Source organism: Bos taurus, chromosome 22 (genome assembly GCF_002263795.3).
Source record: "Bos taurus isolate L1 Dominette 01449 registration number 42190680 breed Hereford chromosome 22, ARS-UCD2.0, whole genome shotgun sequence".
Taxonomy (NCBI): domain Eukaryota; kingdom Metazoa; phylum Chordata; class Mammalia; order Artiodactyla; family Bovidae; genus Bos; species Bos taurus.
This window is the reverse complement of record NC_037349.1, coordinates 51,346,067-51,365,206: the sequence shown is the minus strand read 5'-3', so window position 1 is coordinate 51,365,206 and position 19,140 is coordinate 51,346,067. Positions and strand designations below refer to the sequence as shown.

General features: G+C 47.9%; 1 protein-coding gene across 4 annotated transcripts in view; it reads right to left on the bottom strand.

The window, feature by feature from the left end:
• Window positions 1–1,779: 1,779 nt before the first annotated feature.
• PFKFB4 (6-phosphofructo-2-kinase/fructose-2,6-biphosphatase 4) overlaps window positions 1,780–19,140 on the bottom strand; it is a 41,450-nt gene continuing 24,089 nt past the window's right edge. For 3 of the 4 annotated variants that reach the window (XM_024982890.2, XM_015459595.3, XM_059879778.1), the window contains 5 exons: window positions 7,276–7,380; window positions 5,704–5,833; window positions 5,536–5,598; window positions 4,364–4,428; window positions 1,780–3,719 (listed from right to left, as the gene is read on the bottom strand). In XM_024982890.2, the coding sequence (XP_024838658.1) occupies window positions 3,660–3,719; window positions 4,364–4,428; window positions 5,536–5,598; window positions 5,704–5,833; window positions 7,276–7,380 (423 nt within the window). In that variant the 3' untranslated portion in view covers window positions 1,780–3,659. The remainder of the gene's footprint in view (window positions 3,720–4,363; window positions 4,429–5,535; window positions 5,599–5,703; window positions 5,834–7,275; window positions 7,381–19,140) is intronic. The other variant, NM_001192835.1, reaches the window with a different exon arrangement.

The window sequence follows — 19,140 nt, the reverse complement described above, 5'->3', positions numbered from 1 at the left end:
TGATAATTATATATTATTAACATGTAATATACAAGCCAATTATAAAGATAATTCAAATGTTGTTGAAATCTATGTCTTTGTAACATTTCTATCCAAATACCCTCTGATCCTATCTTAAACTTCTTTAGCATAACCATATATCATTGCTCTTTCTAAATTGGTTGTGTGTGTGGTAGACTAGTGGACCTGAATTAAAATTCTAGTAGTGTTATATTTCATTTCTTCTGTGGTTGCTTTGCTGTTGCAAATCTTCAAAACTTCTTCAAAAAGTGCTAGGAAGGGAATTCCTTGGTGGCCCAGTGGTTAAGACTTTGCCTTCCAACATAGGGGATACAGGTTCGATCCCTGGTCTGAGAGCTAAGATTCCCACATACCTTGCGGCCAAAAGAACCAAAGAATAAAACAAAAGCAATATTGTAACAAATTCAATAAAAAGTTCAAAAAAAAAAAAAAAAAGTGCTAGGAACCCTTCAAGGAGGTCAGGTATCCACTCCAGGAACTCTATGCCCAGGGACAAGGTGGGGACAGTAACCTCACATATCAGGAAGATGGTCAGAGCTGACATCACTCTGAGCCTAGTTCCCGTCACAGCTGTGACACAGGCACCCTCTGCCCTGACACACTAGAAGAGGCACGTGCGGGCACCCAGCCACGCCCAGCTTCATCATGTCCCTGGAGGAACCATGCTGCCAACACCCCAGCCCCGGGGCAGAAGGCATATAAATAAATAAAACGAAAGTCACTCAGTCGTGTCCGGACCCCACTCCGGACTATAGTCCATGGAATTCTCCAGGCCACAATACTGGAGTGGGTAGCCTTTCCCTTCTCCGGGGGATCTTCCCAATCCAGGGATTGAACCCAGGTCTCCCACATTGCAGGTGGAATCTGTACCAGCTGAGCCACAGGGAAGCCTAAGAATACCGGAGTGGGTTAGCCTATCCCTTCTCCAGTGGATATTCCCAACCCAGGAATCAAACTGGAGTGTCCTGCCTTGCAGGCAGATTCTTTACCAACTGAGGTACCAGGAAAGCCCTATCAGGGAAGAAGGTGTATGAAGTCAAACAAAATCCTAAGGCGTGGAAGGGAAGGATAAATTAGAAACTTGGTATTAATATGCACCATATATAAAATAGATAACGAGGACCTGCTGTAGTTCACAGGGAACTCTTCTCAACACTCTGTAATAATCTAAATGGGAAAAGAACATGAAAAGAATGAATATATGCATAAGTGAATCACTATGCTGTACAACTGAAACACATAAATCAACTATACCCCCATAAAAAAAATATTCTTCCCTACTCTGCCCAAAATCTGAAAAAACATGTTTTTTATTGCACAAGGGTGAGAAATTCTGAGGCAGAGGAAAGGGTACCCCTAGTCACCATCTTCCCCAGGCCAGAAGCAACAAAGCATACCAGAGAACCAGCCAACATGCTCCACCCACAGCCTTGTGTACCCCCTCCATCCTCGACCCCTCTCCAAGGATGCCAGTATTAGGGACCCACATTTCTAGGGACCCCAGATCCCCACTATGTCTGTTTCTCACCCAGTGGTGAGGGCCGAGCAACCTGGGTCGGCCCAGAGAAAACTCGGGCCCTGCCCAGGGCTCATTCCAGGGCAGAACAGTTTCTGCTCCTGGGATGGGTTGGCAGTGGGAGCTGGACGAAGGGTCCCACCCAGACTTTCTGGGAGACAGCACAGCATGGGGGTCTGTAAGCTGCTGGAAAGAGTACCTCACCAAGGGAGGCCTGCCCACAAGACACAACATTAGGAGTATTCTTTTTTAAAGTATTTATTGCAGAAAATGTTGGACACAGTGTGACGAGTGGCTGAGTTCCAACAACATCCATTCCAGGACGAGGAGGAAAAACGTCTGCAACAGGACCACATGGACCGTCCCGGCTGTAAGTGGGCAACCGGCCAGGTGGATGCTGCCCAGGCAGAGAGCCAGCTCAAGGTGAGCCCCTGCTGGGATCCCAGACCTCCCTCTGCCCCCTCCCAGTCCTGTGACACATTTGGCCCTGGCGGCCCTCTGAACAGAGAGGCCTCGCTGGTTTCACCTCAGTGAGCCTGAGGTCCTGGAGAGGTGGTGACATGTAGATGCTCATGCCACTGACCAAAGGGACCCACTATGGGTAACAAGCCAGCATGGCCGGAAGTCACCAAGACTCTCGCGGCCACAGAAGCAAAGGCTGCAGTCCCCGAGTCCCAAAGGCAGCAGCATGGCCCACTGGCCCCAGGTCTAAGGACCCTGGGGCTCCGATGGAATGTCGGGCCACAGCCCTGTCCTGGGCATCTCCCCACCCAGGTTTGGCCAGAGCTGCTGCGGCACTTGAGGCCATCAGCCCAGGCCAGGGTCACGGGATCCTTGGGCCTGACTTCACCCAGGACCACCACCCATGGACAGCAGCACATCCAACTACAAATCCACACACATTCTCACCCAGCCTCACAAGGTGCTGGCTAGTCTGTTCTCCCAGCTACAAAATGGAGCTGGAATCTACTGCCCAGCCCACCTCTCTGGGCCCCAGAGAACTCAGGGGCATGACGGCAGGCTTCCCGAGGTTGTCTTCATCAGGCTCTTTAGTACAAGAATCAAAAGTGATGACGTGGCTGGGAAAATCCTCCCAGGCCAGGGGCTGACTCCAGCTCCTGCCTTTCCCAGGCTTCATCCCCCAGGTGGAAGTCAACGAACCCCAGGACAGGCTTTTCAAATCCTTCACAGCAAACGCAGGTCAGGCCACCGGTGTATACTCGTGTGTGGACACCGGCAGCAGCAGTCGAGGTAGCCGGTGGCACAGCTGGGAGCTGAAGAGGGCAGCCTCTCCCTCAAGCGCTGGGAAGGGGGATGCGTACAAGAGCTCTGTCCTCATGTCTTTCTGTGTTGCTCCAGCTTACGTGTTGCACCATGAGAGCAGTTGGGGCAGGGGTGGCCTTGGCCACCGGCTCCCACAAGTATTCCAGTGTAGGCATCATTGGGAAAGGGTGACTGCCAATGCCCCCCTCCCTCTGTGTTTCTGGGTATCCCCATGTGCAAAAGTGAACACACTGCTTTCCCAAGCATCTGCCAATGCAGACGCAGGGACCCCAGGGTCTAGCCTGGGGAGGGGGCTGCCTGCCGTGCTGGAGGCTCTTCAGCTCCTGGAAGGGTGGGCTGGAGAGGGTTTACTTCTGCTGACTGGGCAGAAGCAGCTCAGGATTCCCTGAAGATTTTGCCTCTGGCTCCAGAAGTAGCTGCAGAGAGGTCAGCAGAACCCTGGCAGGGTCCCCAGGTCCACCCAGGCAGCGCAGCCTCGGTGGCTGAAAACATCACAGCAAGTGCTTTCCATTTCACATTTTTGGGGTTTCATGCTTCACAAGGCCCCCCGGCTGGTGAGAGAGAACAGGAGGAGCAGGTGTGGGAGCCCTCTCACCAGCTGGGGGCAGACGCGGTCAGGCGAGCGATGCTCAGCAGCAGGTCAGACACCACGTATACAGCCCTGTGGCTGCCAACAAGGAAACAGGTGGGCTGGGGCAGGGCTTCTGGGTGCCACCAGCCAATCATGGCTCTGAGGGCGTTTCCTGGGCGGTGACTGTCACACAGACCAGTGGGCCTGGAATGACTGCTGTCCACAGGGATCAACGCCGGCCGGGGGGTCACAGTGGACGAGATACGGTCACTGGTGAGCTGGGACCGTGACGAGGGCTTCCTCTGGAGGCCGAGAGATGTCTACATTCTGCACAAAAATAGACACACAAGAGCACTGACCCTGTGCCAAGAAGAGACAGACACTGCTGTCTGCTCTGCTCATCACTGCAGCTGCTGGACTCACATTCTCACCCTGAGGAGCCCCAGCTGCAGGACTTTCAGCCCAGCCGTCCCTAAGAGCTGGGGGTCAAGAGTCACTTGGCACATGGTGGGTGGACAGACACCAGAACAAAGGTGGGAGGGGGAGGACACCTCCAGTTACCGCTCGCTCCTTGCAGACAGGTCAGTGGTTACCCAGAAAGAGGCCATCCCCTCCTCCTGCCTCAGGTCTGGGTCAGGTGGGGAGAAACACCTAGCTGGGGATTATATCCTCATCATGGGGGCAGGAAGGGGACCAGCTCCTGGGGATGCCCTTCTCCTGGCTGTGTCAGTGGGCAGATGTCAGATATGGGCCCAGCAGCCTGTAGGCATCTCTTGGTCTGCAGTTGGTCTGTCCCTTGAGAGCTGGGGCCCCAGGCCCCCTGCATGTCCTGAAACCACCACTGCCCCCGCCGAAACCAACAGAGAACTCAAGCTCACTCAGGAGGCTCACAGCTGGGCCTGGCCGTGGCGCTGGCTGTGTCTGGACCCCCAGGAACATGCCCACCACCCCAGCAGTGACCCCGCTGCTACCTGAGGCCTATCTCGGTGTGTGTTCACGGCTGCCACATTCAGGAATATGGACTCCACTTTACAACCTGCCAAAGGGAAGACACACATCCATTTCCCCTCCTGAAAGGCAGTTAGGCCACAGGTAGAAGTTTCCCCCAGGAGTCAGCTTGGGGTGCTGGGGACCGAACACTGCCTCAGCCTCACCCCAGACCTCCCACCTTAGGCATTTCTGGGGGCCCCCTGGGGAAGGATGAGGCACCTTGTCAGGTCCAAGTCTCCATGCCACTGCCCAGCACAGGCTCAGCGAGGAGCCCAGGCACCAGGCAGGGCCACGCTGAGGACAAGAAGCCTCCTCTGGGGCTGAGGACAGTCCGAGGAGCAACAAGCCGAGCTCAGTGAGGGGTCATTATGCACAGTCCTCAGGGCCCCCAAACCACCATACCCAGCCCTGTTGCACATACGAGGCCAAATCACCATGGTACCAGGCGCTCAGTGCAGAGGGGAACGAGGGGATTAACACACACATAATGACATCGGCTACCACTGAGCTTCGCAAGTATTGCCCTAAGGACCCAACCGTGTATGGGGGTGCCTCTCCCAGTGCTAAAGGGGAAAAAATCGAGACCGAGAAGGTTAGGAAGCCGCCCGAGGCCTCTGCTGGCAGAGCTCAAGGCAGGGGCACATATTCTAAGGTTCAGGTACTGGGTGCCATGGGGCTTTGTCAGGGATTCTAGAAAAATCAGTAGAAAAGCCCTTCCTATGGGTGGGTGATGGTTAAGGAAAAGATCACCAGGGGGCCACAGAAATCAAAACAAAAAAATTAAAACGCAAACTGGGGTGTTATCCTTCAAAGGAAAAAAAAAAAGCAAACTGGATCTTGCCTAGGAAATCCCATGGACAGTGGAGCCTGGTGGGCTCCAGTCCATGGGATCACAAGAGTCAGACAGGACTTAGCGACTAAACAAAAACATGGACTTGGCAGTTTCTGTTATATCCGTGCTGTAAGAATCGAAATAATTAAAAGCAGTATTTGTATTGTATAGAAAACAAAAAGCAAACGGGAAAGGTAGTGGGGTGGCGGCAGGAGCAATGAGCTTCTAATAGAATTTTCAAGGGAGGGGTTTGCAGACAGTCAAGGAACCGCGTAGAGAGCCAGGCTGGCCACCAGGTCAGCATGCGGGAAGCTCCCTTACCGTAAGCCACGGGGGTCAGCTTCAGGACCGTGTGCAGCGGACACTTGAGGTAGGGCAGCTGCTCTGTGGACACAGGCAGGGAGGGCTGGCACCGGGGAGGACCAGGTGACAGTCCCCCGAGATCTCTCACACACACCCCACCTCCCCCGGTGGGGGCCGTGTCCGCACCTGCCGCCTTGTCAAGGAAGTAGGCCAGGAGGCAGCGCATCACAGCCTGGTGGCAGATGACCAGCACGTTCTCTTGCCGCTCCAGCTCCATGATGACAGGCTCGAGTCGCTGGACTAGGTCCTCGTAGGACTGTAAGGGCAAGTGGGAGGCGTCCCTCAGCCCAGCTCCGGGCATAGGCATGGACATGACCTGAGGAGGGGGCTACCTTCTCCCGGAACGCCTCGCCCTTTTGGAAGGTTGGGGAGGACTGGCAGTCTGACAAAGGGATCCCCTCCCCAATCCCAGGGCCCGGTCCCAGTAGGATCAAGAGGGCAGGGCTGGGGTTCATGCTGCATCCAAGGGATCACCTCCCTGCCTACTCTGGGCCGTTCGCTGAACCCTCAGCTGCTGGAATTCACATGCTGGCCGCTGACGACTGGTGGAAAAGACTGCTCCCTGGGGACCCACAGCACACGGATATGTGCTGTGAAGTGCAAAGAATGAGCCTTGGGGGAAGGGGAAAGCAAGCCCCCAAACTTCCCACAGTACAACCTGTCAGAACACCTGAGATCCCAGGAAAGACCCTTACAGCCCCGTACACCTCCCAGGCGCCGTGAGGGAGCCCATGGACCAACCTTGGGGCCTGGCAGGTTCAGAGCTTTACACTAGGAGACCCAGCCCTGGGGCTTCACCCCTCTTTGCACAGAGTGAGCAGTCCTTTCTGGGGGAAAAAAAATAAAGGCCTCAAGCTTGGAGCTGTGTTGGGCTCATGTTTTGATTGGGCATAACACTAACCTGATGTGTGTGGGTGCCCCGGGTTTCTGAGGGAAATCCTAGATTGATTCTTTTGGCAACTAACTTCCCTACCAGTTCCTCCCCCTGCCCCACCCTGCCCTATCCTCTGAGCAGGTAGCTACTCTGTTTCACTTATCTGGAGTGCTTCTAAATTTGGGCTCTGCCTCACAGTATGATGTGAGGAAACACTGATGCTACCCAGAGCTGTCCTGTCCCCAAGGACAGCACAGCCTGGCATTTGGACCAGAGGCTCCTGCATGGGTACACAGATGCGTGTACACACAGGGGCTCCTGCACGGGTACACAGACGCGTGTACACACAGAGCTGTGTCTGTGGGAGGTGCTTTTGTTTGGCCACTGCCCCAGGTCACCTCCGAGCAGTGGAAGACACACGAGTCCCAGGGGACGCCGTTTCTACCCAAGACTTGGGCTGAGGCAAGAGCCAGTCTGAGGGGAGGTGACAGGGCAGGTGACTTGTGGTGGCCACGACTCATGTGGGGAAGGAGAATCCCTAGGTCTGGATTCAGGGCTGGGGGTGGTGTCTGGAGCAGCAGGGAGGATGGCGTCAGCCCATGAAGGGAGAGTAAAGATGGGGGCAGCACTGGCCATCCCCCACCCAAGGAGGGGCCTACAGCCTGGGCCACAGCGGGAAGTGAAGGAGACCACACACACCCAGGTGGCCGACCTCTGAGGCCAGGCCCCTCCTGCTGCCCACGCAGCCACTGCAGAGCCCCTCAGGGCCCTCGGCCACAGGCAGGCAGCAGGTGGCAGGGACTGAGCCCCCAAATCCCACCTACCTCCCCCTTGGGGTACCGGTACCGGTACTTGTCTTGGTCTCGCAGGGCAAACTCCAGTGGATAATGGTCCTGAATCTCCTCGTAGGTCATTTCCTCACAGACGCCCTAGGGAGACACCACAGTCATCACAGTGCCCACTCCAGGCCCGGGGTCGGGAAGGGCGTTTCCTGGGCCACGGGGGCTTCCTGGCCCGGAGGTTAGAACCCAGCTGGGAAGAGTAGGCTCCCTGGGAATACTAAGCAGGGGGCGCTCTTGCACTTGGAAATAGCTATCAGGAGTCTTTTCAACCCACCCATCATACATCCAGCCATCCAGTTTATGCCATAAAAATACACACAGAAATGTTAACTAGGTGTCTTTTCTAAAGAGTCTTTTGTTTTCTGTGCTCGAGAAATGCTACACCAGGAGGGTGGGGCTCAAAAAAAAAAAAAAGAAAAAGAAATGCTACACCAGCGCATGGACTACTGTCAGTTCCGTTCAGTTCAGTCGCTCAGTCACCTCCGACTCTTTGTGACCCCATGAATCGCAGCACGCCAGGCCTCCCTGTCCATCACCAACTCCCAGAGTTCACCCAAACTCTTGTTCCTCGAGTCGGTGATGCCATCCAGCCATCTAATCCTCTGTCGTCCCCTTCTCCTCCTGCCCCCAATCCCTCCCAGCATCAGAGTCTTTTCCAATGAATCAGCTCTTCGCATGAGGCGGCCAAAGTACTGGAGTTTCAGCTTTAGCATCATTCCTTCCAAAGAAATCCCAGGGCTGATCTCCTTTAGGATGGATTGGTTGGATCTCCTTGCAGAGTCCAAGGGACTCTCAAGAGTCTTCTCCAACACCACAGTTCAAAAGCATCAATTCTTCGGCGCTCAGCTTTCTTCACAGTCCAACTCTCACATCCATACGTGACCACCGGAAAAACCATAGCCTTGACTAGACAGACTACTGTACAATATAAAGTAAGATTTCACTCATGTCACTCAGGCTGTACACATATGCGCAGCATAGAGGACCTTATACAAATGCCATTTTAAAACAAAACCAAAGAGCCCAGGAAAATGTGTGGTCTGACTGATGTCAGTCTTCCAAGGCTCAAGCCAAGACCCAGCACACAGGCTATGTCTAGAGAGGAAGCAATTAAACGCCCGTAATAAAAAGCAGGTGTTTTATGGTGTGTGTGTGTTTTTCCCCTAGACAAAGCCTTGGGGCAAAGTTGTCTATAAAAAAGGAAATATAAAGGGGAAAATTTATATCTGTAAATGCCTATATCAAAAAAGAAAGATCTCATATCACTAATCTAAATCTTCCACCTTAAGATCCTGGAAGAATAGGAAACTAAACCCAAAGCAGGCAGGAGAACACAGTACAAATTCAAACAGAAATTCATGAAATAGAAAACAGAGAATAGAGAAAAGCAACAAAATCAAAAGTTAGTTCTTTGAAAAGATAAGAGAAAACTCTTACTAGGATGACAGGAAAAAAGATAGTGCAAATTATTAAACCAGGAATGAAACAGGGATATTATTAAAAAGCTTATAGAGACAAAAAAGATTATAAGGGAATGTTATGAACACTTCTGACTCAACAGACGTGAGTTTGAGCAAACTCTGGGATATAGTGGAGGACAGAGGAGCATGGCATGCTGCAGTCCATGGGGTCACAAAGAGTCGGACATGACTCAGTGACTGAACAACAATAAAATACAAAGAAATAAGAAAACTTAGATCAAATACGAAAATTCTTACAAAGATACAAACTACCCATTGTGAGATGAATGTGTTCTCCCAAAAGACACGCTAAAGTCCTAGACCCTGGGAACTGTGAATGTGACCTTATTTGGAAATTGTCTTTGCAGATATAGTCAAGTAGATGAGGTCCAATGACTGGTGTCCTTTTAAGAAGGCCATGTGAAGACACAGGGAGACACACACAGGAAGAAGGCCACATGAGGGGGACAGGGACTACAGTGATGCACCAGTAAGCCGAGGAATGTCAAGGATTGCTGGCAGTTACTAGAAATTTGGTAAAAAGATGGGCACTATTAGGAGGAATTCCCTGGCGGTTCTCGTTGCCGAGGGCCTGGGATCAATCTCTGATCAAGGAACTAAGATCCTGCAAGTCAGGTGCAGCCAAAAGAAATGATCAGGGTGATGGCTCAGAAAGAAATGAAGGACAGTAGAGAAGCCTCTATCGTCCTAGGGAATACATATATCATCGTGAACAGAATGTTGCTAGAAATATGAATGTTTCGGCATTTCCTTGGAGGTTCAGTTGGTTGGACTCTGCTTTAATTGCCATGGCCCGAAAGAGGAACTAAAGAGCCTCTTGATGAAGGTGAAAGAGGAGAGTGAAAAAGCTGACTTAACACTCAACAAGCAAAAAAACAAAGATCATGGCATCTGGTCCCATCACTTCATGGCAAATATATGGGGAAACAATGGAAACAGTGACAGCCTTTATTTTCTTGGGCTCCAAAATCACTACAAATGGTGACTGCAGCCATGAAGTTGAAAGACACTTGCTCCTTGGAAGAAAAGCTATGACAAACCTAGACAATGTATTAAAAAACAGAGACATCACTTTGCTGACAAAGGTCAGTATAGTCAAAGCTGTGGTTTTTCCAGTAGTCCTGTACGGGTGTGAGAGTTGGACCATAAAGGAGGCTGAACATGGAAGCATTGATAATTTGTACTGTGGTACTGGAGAAGATGCTTGAGAATCCCTTGGACTGCAAGGAGATCAAACCAGTCAATCCTAAAGGAAATGAATCCTGAATAGTCATTAGAAGGACGAAAGCAGAAACTAAAGTTCCAATACTTTGGCCACCTGATGTGAACAGCCAACTCGTTAGAACAGACCCTGATGCTGGGAAAGATTGAAGGTAGGATCATTAGAAAAGACCCTGATGCTGGGAAAAATTGAAGGCAGGAGAAGGAGACGACAGAGGATGAGATGGTTGGATGGCATCAGCCATGCAGTGGACATGAGTTTGAGTAAGCTCTAGGAGATGATGAAGGACAGGGAAGCCTGGTGTGCTGAAATCCATGGGGTCATAAAGAGTCGGACATGACTCAGCAACTGAACAACTGAACAACTGAACAACCATGAAGAGATGACTAACAGGTCATAGATATTATCAGTAGACTAGTTTCCAAACTACAGATAAAGAAGGGGATCCAGAGCATCTAAGAAAATAATCAGATTAACTCCAAAGAAAAAAGAAAAATCAAGGCTTCTCTGCAACACCAAGTGTTACAGCCACATTCATGTCCCTGAAAGGTACATATCAGATCTCTCACCTGAGTCAGGGAGCTGTTAGCTGCATGAGAAAGAGAAGTCGGGGCTGGAAACCTCCCAAAACTTCCACCAACCATAACTGATGAAAGCCCACAAAATGGGTTAAAGAACCTATAAAATGGGTCCAAAAAATTGCTTACTCTTTCGAAAGAGTTCATCAACTCTAAAGAGCTAAAACATGGAGAAGGGAATGGCAACCCACTACAGCATTCTTGCCTGAAGAATCCCATGGACAGAGGAGTCTGGCAGGCTATGGTCCATAGGGACACAAAGAGTCAGACACGACTGAAGCGACAGCCCACACGCACTAAAAACAATTAAAAAAAAAAAAAAAAGAAGACCTAAAACAGATTAAAAAAAAAAAACCATGATGCTAAACTCTGCCCAATTACAGTAATGAAGGAAAAAAAAAGCAGATGGAAACAAACAGAAATAATACATTCTCATAATTCCCAATAGAATCAAGAATTGTTTTCCTGTTACTAATTTTGATAAGTATATTTTAGTTATTCCTTTATTTATAAGAATTCTACTTAAGAATGTCTTTGAAAAGCTGTAGGTAATGAACATTGGAATAATAAAAGCCATTGCTTGCCTTCCAAATCACAGAAAAGATGGTGTTTATACAGGGGGAAAAAATGAAATGAAGAGAAATTTGCAAGCTATTGGGTAAAAAAACGGACAAAGACAGCAACTGTAATAATAAATACAAATGGGTTTAGATCCCTAAATGAAAAAAGTTATCAGGTCAAAAAATAAACCAAAGATATGGCCCTTCCATCTAAAGAAATGACAGAAAGAGGTTAAAAATAAAAAGAAGTGGGGCTTCCCTGGTGGTTCAGTGGTAAAGAATCCGCCTGCCAATGCAGGAGACACAAGTTCGATTTCTGATCTGAGACGATCACACATGCCGCAGGGCAACCAAGCTACCAGCAACTGAGGCACCACAGCTACTGAGCCTGTGCTCCAGAGCCTGGGAACCATCACTACTGGGGCACGTGCTGCAACCACTGCAGTCTGTGCACCCCAGAGCCTGTGCTCAGCAACGAGAAGCCACCTCGATGAGAAGCTCGAGGACTGCAACACAGAGGAACCCCACTCACTACAGTCTCCTGCACTGCAGGCAGATCCTTTACCAACTGAGCTACAGGGGAAGCCCAGAGAAAGCTGGCACAGCAACAAAGACACAGCACAGCCAAAACTAAAATAAATAGATTTTTAAAAAATAATAAAAGGGAGTAAGTATAGCCAAAATATATGGATGCAAAGCAAGGATGGCAAATTTAAACCAAAATGAGATAGCATCTCATACTCATCAGAACTGTCTGTCAAAAAAAACCCAGAAAAATAACAAGTGTTGGCACAGATGCGGAGAAATCAGAACCCTTGTGCACTGATGGTAGGAATCTATAAAGGTGGAGCTGCTGTGGAAAAAAATACAGCAGTTCCTCAACAAAATAAAAATAGAATTACCATATGATCCAGTAATTCCACTTTTATATATGTAGCAAAAAGAAATGAAAGCAGTGTCTCAAAGGGATATTTACACACCCATGTTCTTAGAAGCCCTATTCACAATAGCAAAAAGGTGGAAACAACCCCAATGTTCATAGATAAAATGAGTGGATACGCAAAATGTGGTATACACATACAGCGGAACCATATTCAAACTTAAGAATGGGATCCTGACATTTGCTACAACATGGATTAACCTTGAGGACACGATGATAAGTGAAAGAAGCCAGTCACAAAAAGACAAATACTATCTGATTCCACTTATGTGATACACGTAGAGACAGAAAAATCATACAGACAGAATCAAAGAGACAGAAAAGGGAATGGTAGTTGTTAGAGGCTGCTGCTGCTGCTGCTAAGTCACTTCAGTCGTGTCCGACTCTGTGCGACCCCATAGACGTCAGCCCACCAGGCTCCCCCGTACCTGGGATTCTCCAGGCAAGAATACTGGAGTGGGTTGCCATTTCCTTCTCCAATGCGTGAAAGTGAAAAGTGAAAGTGAAGTCACTCAGCCGTGTCTGACTCTTAGCGACCCCGTGGACTGCAGCCTACCAGGCTCCTCCATCCATGGGATTCTCCAGGCAAGAGTACTGGAGGCTGAGTGGGCAGGAAAAATGGGAGCTATTGCTTAATGGGTACAGAGTTTCCATTTTTCAAGGTGAAGAGTTCTAGAGGGACTTTCTTGGTGGTCCAGTGGCTGGGACTCTGTGCTCCCAATGCAGGGGGCCTGGGTTCAAGCCCTGGTCAGAGAACTAAATCCCAAATGCCACAACTAAAGATTCCACATGCTGCAACTGAGAACTGGAGCAGCCAAATTAAATAAAAATAAAATAAATATATACTTTTTAAAGTTCTGGAGATGGACAGTGGTGATGATTGAATATTATGAATGTACTTAATACCACTGCACTGTGTGTTTAAAAATGGTGATTGGGACTTTCCAGGTTGTCCAGTGGTTAAGACTTCCACGGCATGGGGCACAGGTCTGATCCCTGGTCAGGGAACTAAGATTTGGCATGCCACATGGCACAACCAAAAAAAAAATTTTAAAGGTGGTTAAGATGATAAGTTTTATGTTATTTGCATTTTACAAAAAAAATATGGAAAAAGAACGTCGGAACGATAATATTCAAATTGGTCAAAGTATAAATCCATGCAAAAAGTATTTTATAGTAGACAGTAACTATCCACAATGAAGGCTGAGCCACAATGGAGTAACTGCTACCACATTTGCTCTGGGTCCAACATGAACAATTCAAAAAAAATGAAAACGGACAAAATCACGCAACAACTGTTTGTAGACTTGAGACAACAGGCAGAGCAGGGCTGTGATCCTCCAGAAGGGCCACAAGGAGCCTTTGACTGCTGCAACTTACTGCACAGGCACTTCTGGATTGCAGAGCAGAACACCACAAGGAAAGAAATAGAAGACACACAAAAAAGAACAAAATAAAAACAGAAGTACAGACAAGGGAACCTGAAGACACAGCAATAGAAAGTACCCAAGCGGAAGTTCAGAAAGAACAAAAGACTGAGAAACAATGAACCGAAGCGCGATGACCTGTGCAATCATCCCCGAGGTTGTCTAAACTATACCAAGTGGTCTGACATACATGTTGTTGGAGTCCAGAGTAGGAGACAGGCTGGCAGACATGATGGCTCAATGTTTTTTTCAAAGTTCATATTTAGAAACCCAGAAATCCAAGAATCTCAATGAATTCCAGCAGGATAAACATGAAGTAAAACATACCAAAGCATATCATAATCCAATTACTTAAAATCAATAATAAACAGAAAATAGAGTAAAAGAAGATACATTGTATACAAAACAAAGATGAGAATGACAGCAAACTTCCTGCCAGATACACCCGTGACCCAAAAGACAATGGAACAGCATTTTTAAACGCTCAAACAGAAGGAAGGCTCTGCTGATTCCTCTCATTTGCCACTCCGCATCTTTTGACTTTTCTACCTGCTCTCTGCCCCAGGAGACTGACCTCTGTGGACACATCGACAAGGCTCCCGTGGCCACTAATTTCTTTTTGGGCTAGGCCACGGGGAACGTTGGTAGGAGGTCACAGGATGGAGGAGAGTCAGGCTGAGATGTTTTTTCTGACTCCCTCTTATAGAAGTTGCTTTCAGCAGTCTAGGCCCTCACCCAAGGTCCATCCTACCAGGCTGCCCTCTCCTCACTGCTCCCTGCCCCCAGGATGCTGTATCTTCTCTCTCTTCTACCCAAGGGAAGCAATGGTCCCTGTTGTTTCAAGGCTTCTATATCTTCCCCATTATCATCGCAAAATGGTATATATATAAATCTTTTCATAAATATATAAATATTTTATAAATCTTCCCTGAATTAACCTAATTAGAGTGGCCATCTGCTTCTCTTTATGTCCCACAAATTCTTAAGTCATGAATTTAAATTACTTTATAATAAAACATCAAAATATATACAGAAGAAAAGGTAAAATAAAACTGTTGAAAATGCAAGAAAAATCAGCAAAATTATAATGAGTACATTTAACAACTATTGATTTATGATGATCAAATAGACCAAAAAAAGACAGAAAATGTGAATGATATAATGAAAGAAGCTGAAATTAATACACCCATGCCTGCATCTCTTAGCCATAAATGTTAATAACACAAAGCTAATCTTGTTTCAACTAAACTTATACTTGTTTCCTTCTCTCTAGCCAATTCTGAAGAAATGGTTTTGAAAGAAATTACTTTCAAGAAAATGCCAGACATGATTCCATTTCTTCTGGAATACTTTAATTTAAGACTCTAAAAGTTAGAAAGCTTCATTATCTCTCTTTCACACACACACACACACACATGCACACACCCTGTTATTCTTCCGTATAATTGGATAATGGACATTTTTTGGATACTGTATCCAACTAACAGGCAACAGACCGTCCTTTCAAATGAGATATTTATAAAAATTTACCATATTCTAGACCATAAAGAAAGCCTCTAAAAGTTCCCAAAGGCTGAATTACAGGTCACCTCCTTGGATTGCAACATAGTAAAGTCAACCATGGGGAGTCCCAGGCGGTCCACAGTGAGGACCTCACACTTTCACTGCACAGGGCCCGCTTCACTCCCCCTGGTCAGGGAACTAATATCCTGCAAGCAGTGCAGCATGGCCAAATAAATACATAAATTAACCAGAAAATCACCTTAAATGCGTTCATTTTTGAAAAAGAAAGAATGACAATAAACACGTCAGTCAATAAACTTTAGAAGGAAAGTAAGGAAAACGAAAATAATATAAAAGCAAAATATAAATGAACTAAAAAATAGAAAAAGAATAGAACTGATACAATGTGAGATCTGGTTCTTTGGAAATAAAAATTTCAATACGTGACTAATCTCTGACACACCTAATTAAGAATCAAAACTGCGAAATATCAAAGGACGGGAACAGCGGTAATAACACCTGACACTGAGATGACTCCACCATCAGGTTCTAACATATAACTTACTCTGATGAACAAATAACGTTTGAATAAAATAAACTCTCCAGATGATTCAGGGATGGAGAGATAAACAGGAAATGATAAAACAGCCACTACAGCTATACCTTGGAGATACTCTGGGTGTGGTTCCAGATCTCTGCAATCAAGTGAGTCACGAGAATTTTTTGCTTTCCCAACGTACATAAAAGTTACATTTACATTATACACTGTTAAGTGTGCAATAGTATTATGTTTTAAACAATGTACATACCCTAACTAAAAAATAAGTTATCTCCAAAAAAAAAAATTGCTAAGTATCACCCAAGACTTCAGCAAGTCCTAGTACAAACATCAGAGATCACTGGTCACAAATCACCATAACAAATGTAATAATAATAATGAAGAGCGTGAAATACTAAAGCGAACAAATGCTTTTGGAAAAATGGAGCCAATAGACTTGCTGGATACAGGTTGCCATCAACCTTCAATTTGTAAAAAGCAGTCTCTGCAAAGTGCAATAAAGCAAAGTACAATATAATGAGGCCTTGCCTGTACTGTAAAAGCTTGATGGTAGATACAAGGAGGTGGGGACACGACGCGCCCTAAGATGACTCCCAGTGAGTCAAGCTCTTATTTAATTCCCTTCTCTGGAGTAGAGTACTGGAAGAATCAGGGACTGGCTTCTACCTTTTTTTTTTTTTGACCATGCTGCACAGCTTGCAGGATCTTAGTTCCCTCACCAGGGACTGAACCCATGTCCCCTTGCAGTGAAAGCTGGCAGTCCTACACACTGGACCACCATGGAGCTGTCCCTTTTAACAGCCCAGCGTCAGCCTCCCTGGCCTGGCACCCCACAGGAATGCTGGGCCTGTGGCCTCTCCCATCTCACAATGCCACGGATGCCCCCGTTCCCGTCCCCCATCTTTTCCAGCAGGGATGGATTCCGTGGCATGTGGCTTCATCACCTTCCTCCCTACTCCTCACCTTCTCTGGCCCACATGCTTCCATCTCAGCCACATGGACACAATGGAACCAGCTTGCGTGCTGAATGAACGTTCTGCCTTTTCCACAACTGCTGGGGGCTGGAGGACCACCCCCAGGACACAGGCAGGGGCACCACAGAAACTCTCCAGACCAGCCAACTCGCCCCCTTGGCTAACTCCCCTGGGAAACTTCTTCCTTTCACTCCTGAGTGAAACCTGCATGAGGTTCTGAGACAGGACTCTGACCACCTGCATCCCTCTCCGGCCCTGATATCCTGGAAACTGGGCCTCTGCTGATAGCTTACGGTGACTGACGCTGGATTCCTGATCTTCGAGGAAGAAGATTTAGCTTTGGGACCACGTACCAAGTTTGATCCTTCAAAAGCTTTTGTGTAGCAGAGTTTTATTAAAGTAAGAAAAGGAACTGAGAAATCTTCTGACATAGACTCAGAAGGGGGACAAAGAATGCCCCCCTCGCTAGTGTTAGCAAGGGAGTTATATACTTTTTAAATTAGTTATTACAATAAAGCAAAAGAATGTCTCAAGATTAAAAAATTTTACCAGACCCACTCCCACAATTTACATTTTAGGATAACAGGATTAGGATTTAACAATAGAAAGATCCTACCAGACCCACTCCCATAATATACATTCTAAGATATCAGGATTAGTCAGAAGATTTTCAGGAAGGAGAAACTGTCCTCAAACAGAATACAGTAAACTGAGTTGTGTAATCATCAGTTTCCCGCTTAAAGAAAAAAAAAAAAAAAAACGTTTTATGTGACTAAGACTAAAGAATGTAGAGAAAAAAAAAAAAAAAGCTTGTCCTTTCCTCCTCCTTGAGAACCCCAGATCCCTCTCTCTTCGGGGACCCCGGACTTCTTATCAACCTGCCTAGGCATTGACTCGCTCACTGCCATCTCTCAGGGCCTCCTGTCCTCATTCTCTCCCTTTCTACCAGCCTCTCATCATCAGCTTACACACAGCCAAGTATCCCTTGACTCTGAGCCTCTTGCCTCCCTCCCACTCATTTTCCCATCCAGTCCCATTGGGCAACAGCCCACTAGGCTCATGCCAAGACTCCCAGTGGTCTTGTTATGACATCCCAATGGTCAGCTTGGAGATTGGCCTCATTGCCCTTTCCTATGGAATCTCACCCTACTGACCATGGCCTCCTCCTCTCTGCCTTGACTCCCATGACCCTCATCGGGCTGGTTTGCCTTCCACCTCACTGGACACCTATCCATAGCTTCCTCCACAGCCCCTTACACACCAAGGCTCCCTTGGGCTCTGTCCTGGGTCCCACTTCACCTCCCTCAGCCACCTGATCCATTCCACGGTCTCAAGCACCATGTCTGCGGCGGATATACCCAAGCCCCACCTCTCCTTAGAGATCAGGTTGCCTCCTGGGTATCTGCCGTGGAACATCTCCCAAGAACGTACCACCTTCCTCTCATGCCTATCTATTTGCCTACCTATTTACCGAGCACCTGCGAAGTGGTGAATGAAGTAGACATAGTTCGTGCCCTCAGGTGAGTGCCTCACCTTCCCTGCCCCAGGACCCTTCCCAGTGGCTGGAAATCTGGAGCCATCCTGGATGTGTTTTTCCTTTTTACATCCCTGGTGGGGTATCATCAGCCTCCATCTCTTCACCTGGATCTAGATCCCCGGCATCTGGCCCAGTTCCTTGCATAGGGTGTGTGTGTGCTAATTCACTTCAGTCATGTCTAACTCTTTGCGACCACATGGACTGTAGCCTGCCAGGCTCCTCTGTCTACAGGATTCTCCAGGAAAGACTACTGGAGTGGGTTGCCATGCCCTCCTCCAGGGCATCTTCCCGACTCAGGTATTGAACTCGCGTCTCTTAATTGTCCTTCACTGGCAGGCAGGTTCTTTACCACTAGCACCGCCTGGGAGACCCTAGCATAGCATAGCCTCACATAAATATGTGATAAATAAATGAATAAAAACACCCCCCACTCCTCTCCTCCTCTTTCACTGCCACCACCCAAATTCCAGATTCATCACCTAATCAGGACACATGAAGCACCTCTCACTAGTCTCCCTCCTCCAGCTTTTCCTCTCACCTCATCCCAGCAACACAATTCTATCCAGTGGGGTGATCTCTGTAAAAGTCAAATTCGATCTTAGAGACTTCCATATCAGGCAACGGTAGACTAGCTTGTTTTAGACTAACCCTGCCCTTGAGAGCGACTGGAAAAGCCAAACAGAGACAAAAAAATACATCTGCTTGATATCATCACAAAGCCATGAGGCAAAGAAGACCTGAGGGGCCTTCCCCGGTGGCCCAGTGGTTGGGAATCCGCCGTGCAATGCAGGGGGACACCAGATGGATCCCTGGTCCGGAAAGATCCCACACCTCCAGAGCAACTAAGCCTGTGCACCACAACTATGGAGCCCACGTGCCACAACTGCTGAAGCCTGAGCGCCCTGGAACCCGTGATCCTCAAGAAGACAAGCAACTGCAATGAGATGCCTGAGCACTAACTAGGGAAGAGCCCCCGCTCTCCGCAAACAGAAAACCCAGAAGCCCAACGAAGACCCAGTGCAGACAAAAATATGAAAATAAAAAAGGAAATATAGTTAAAAAAAAA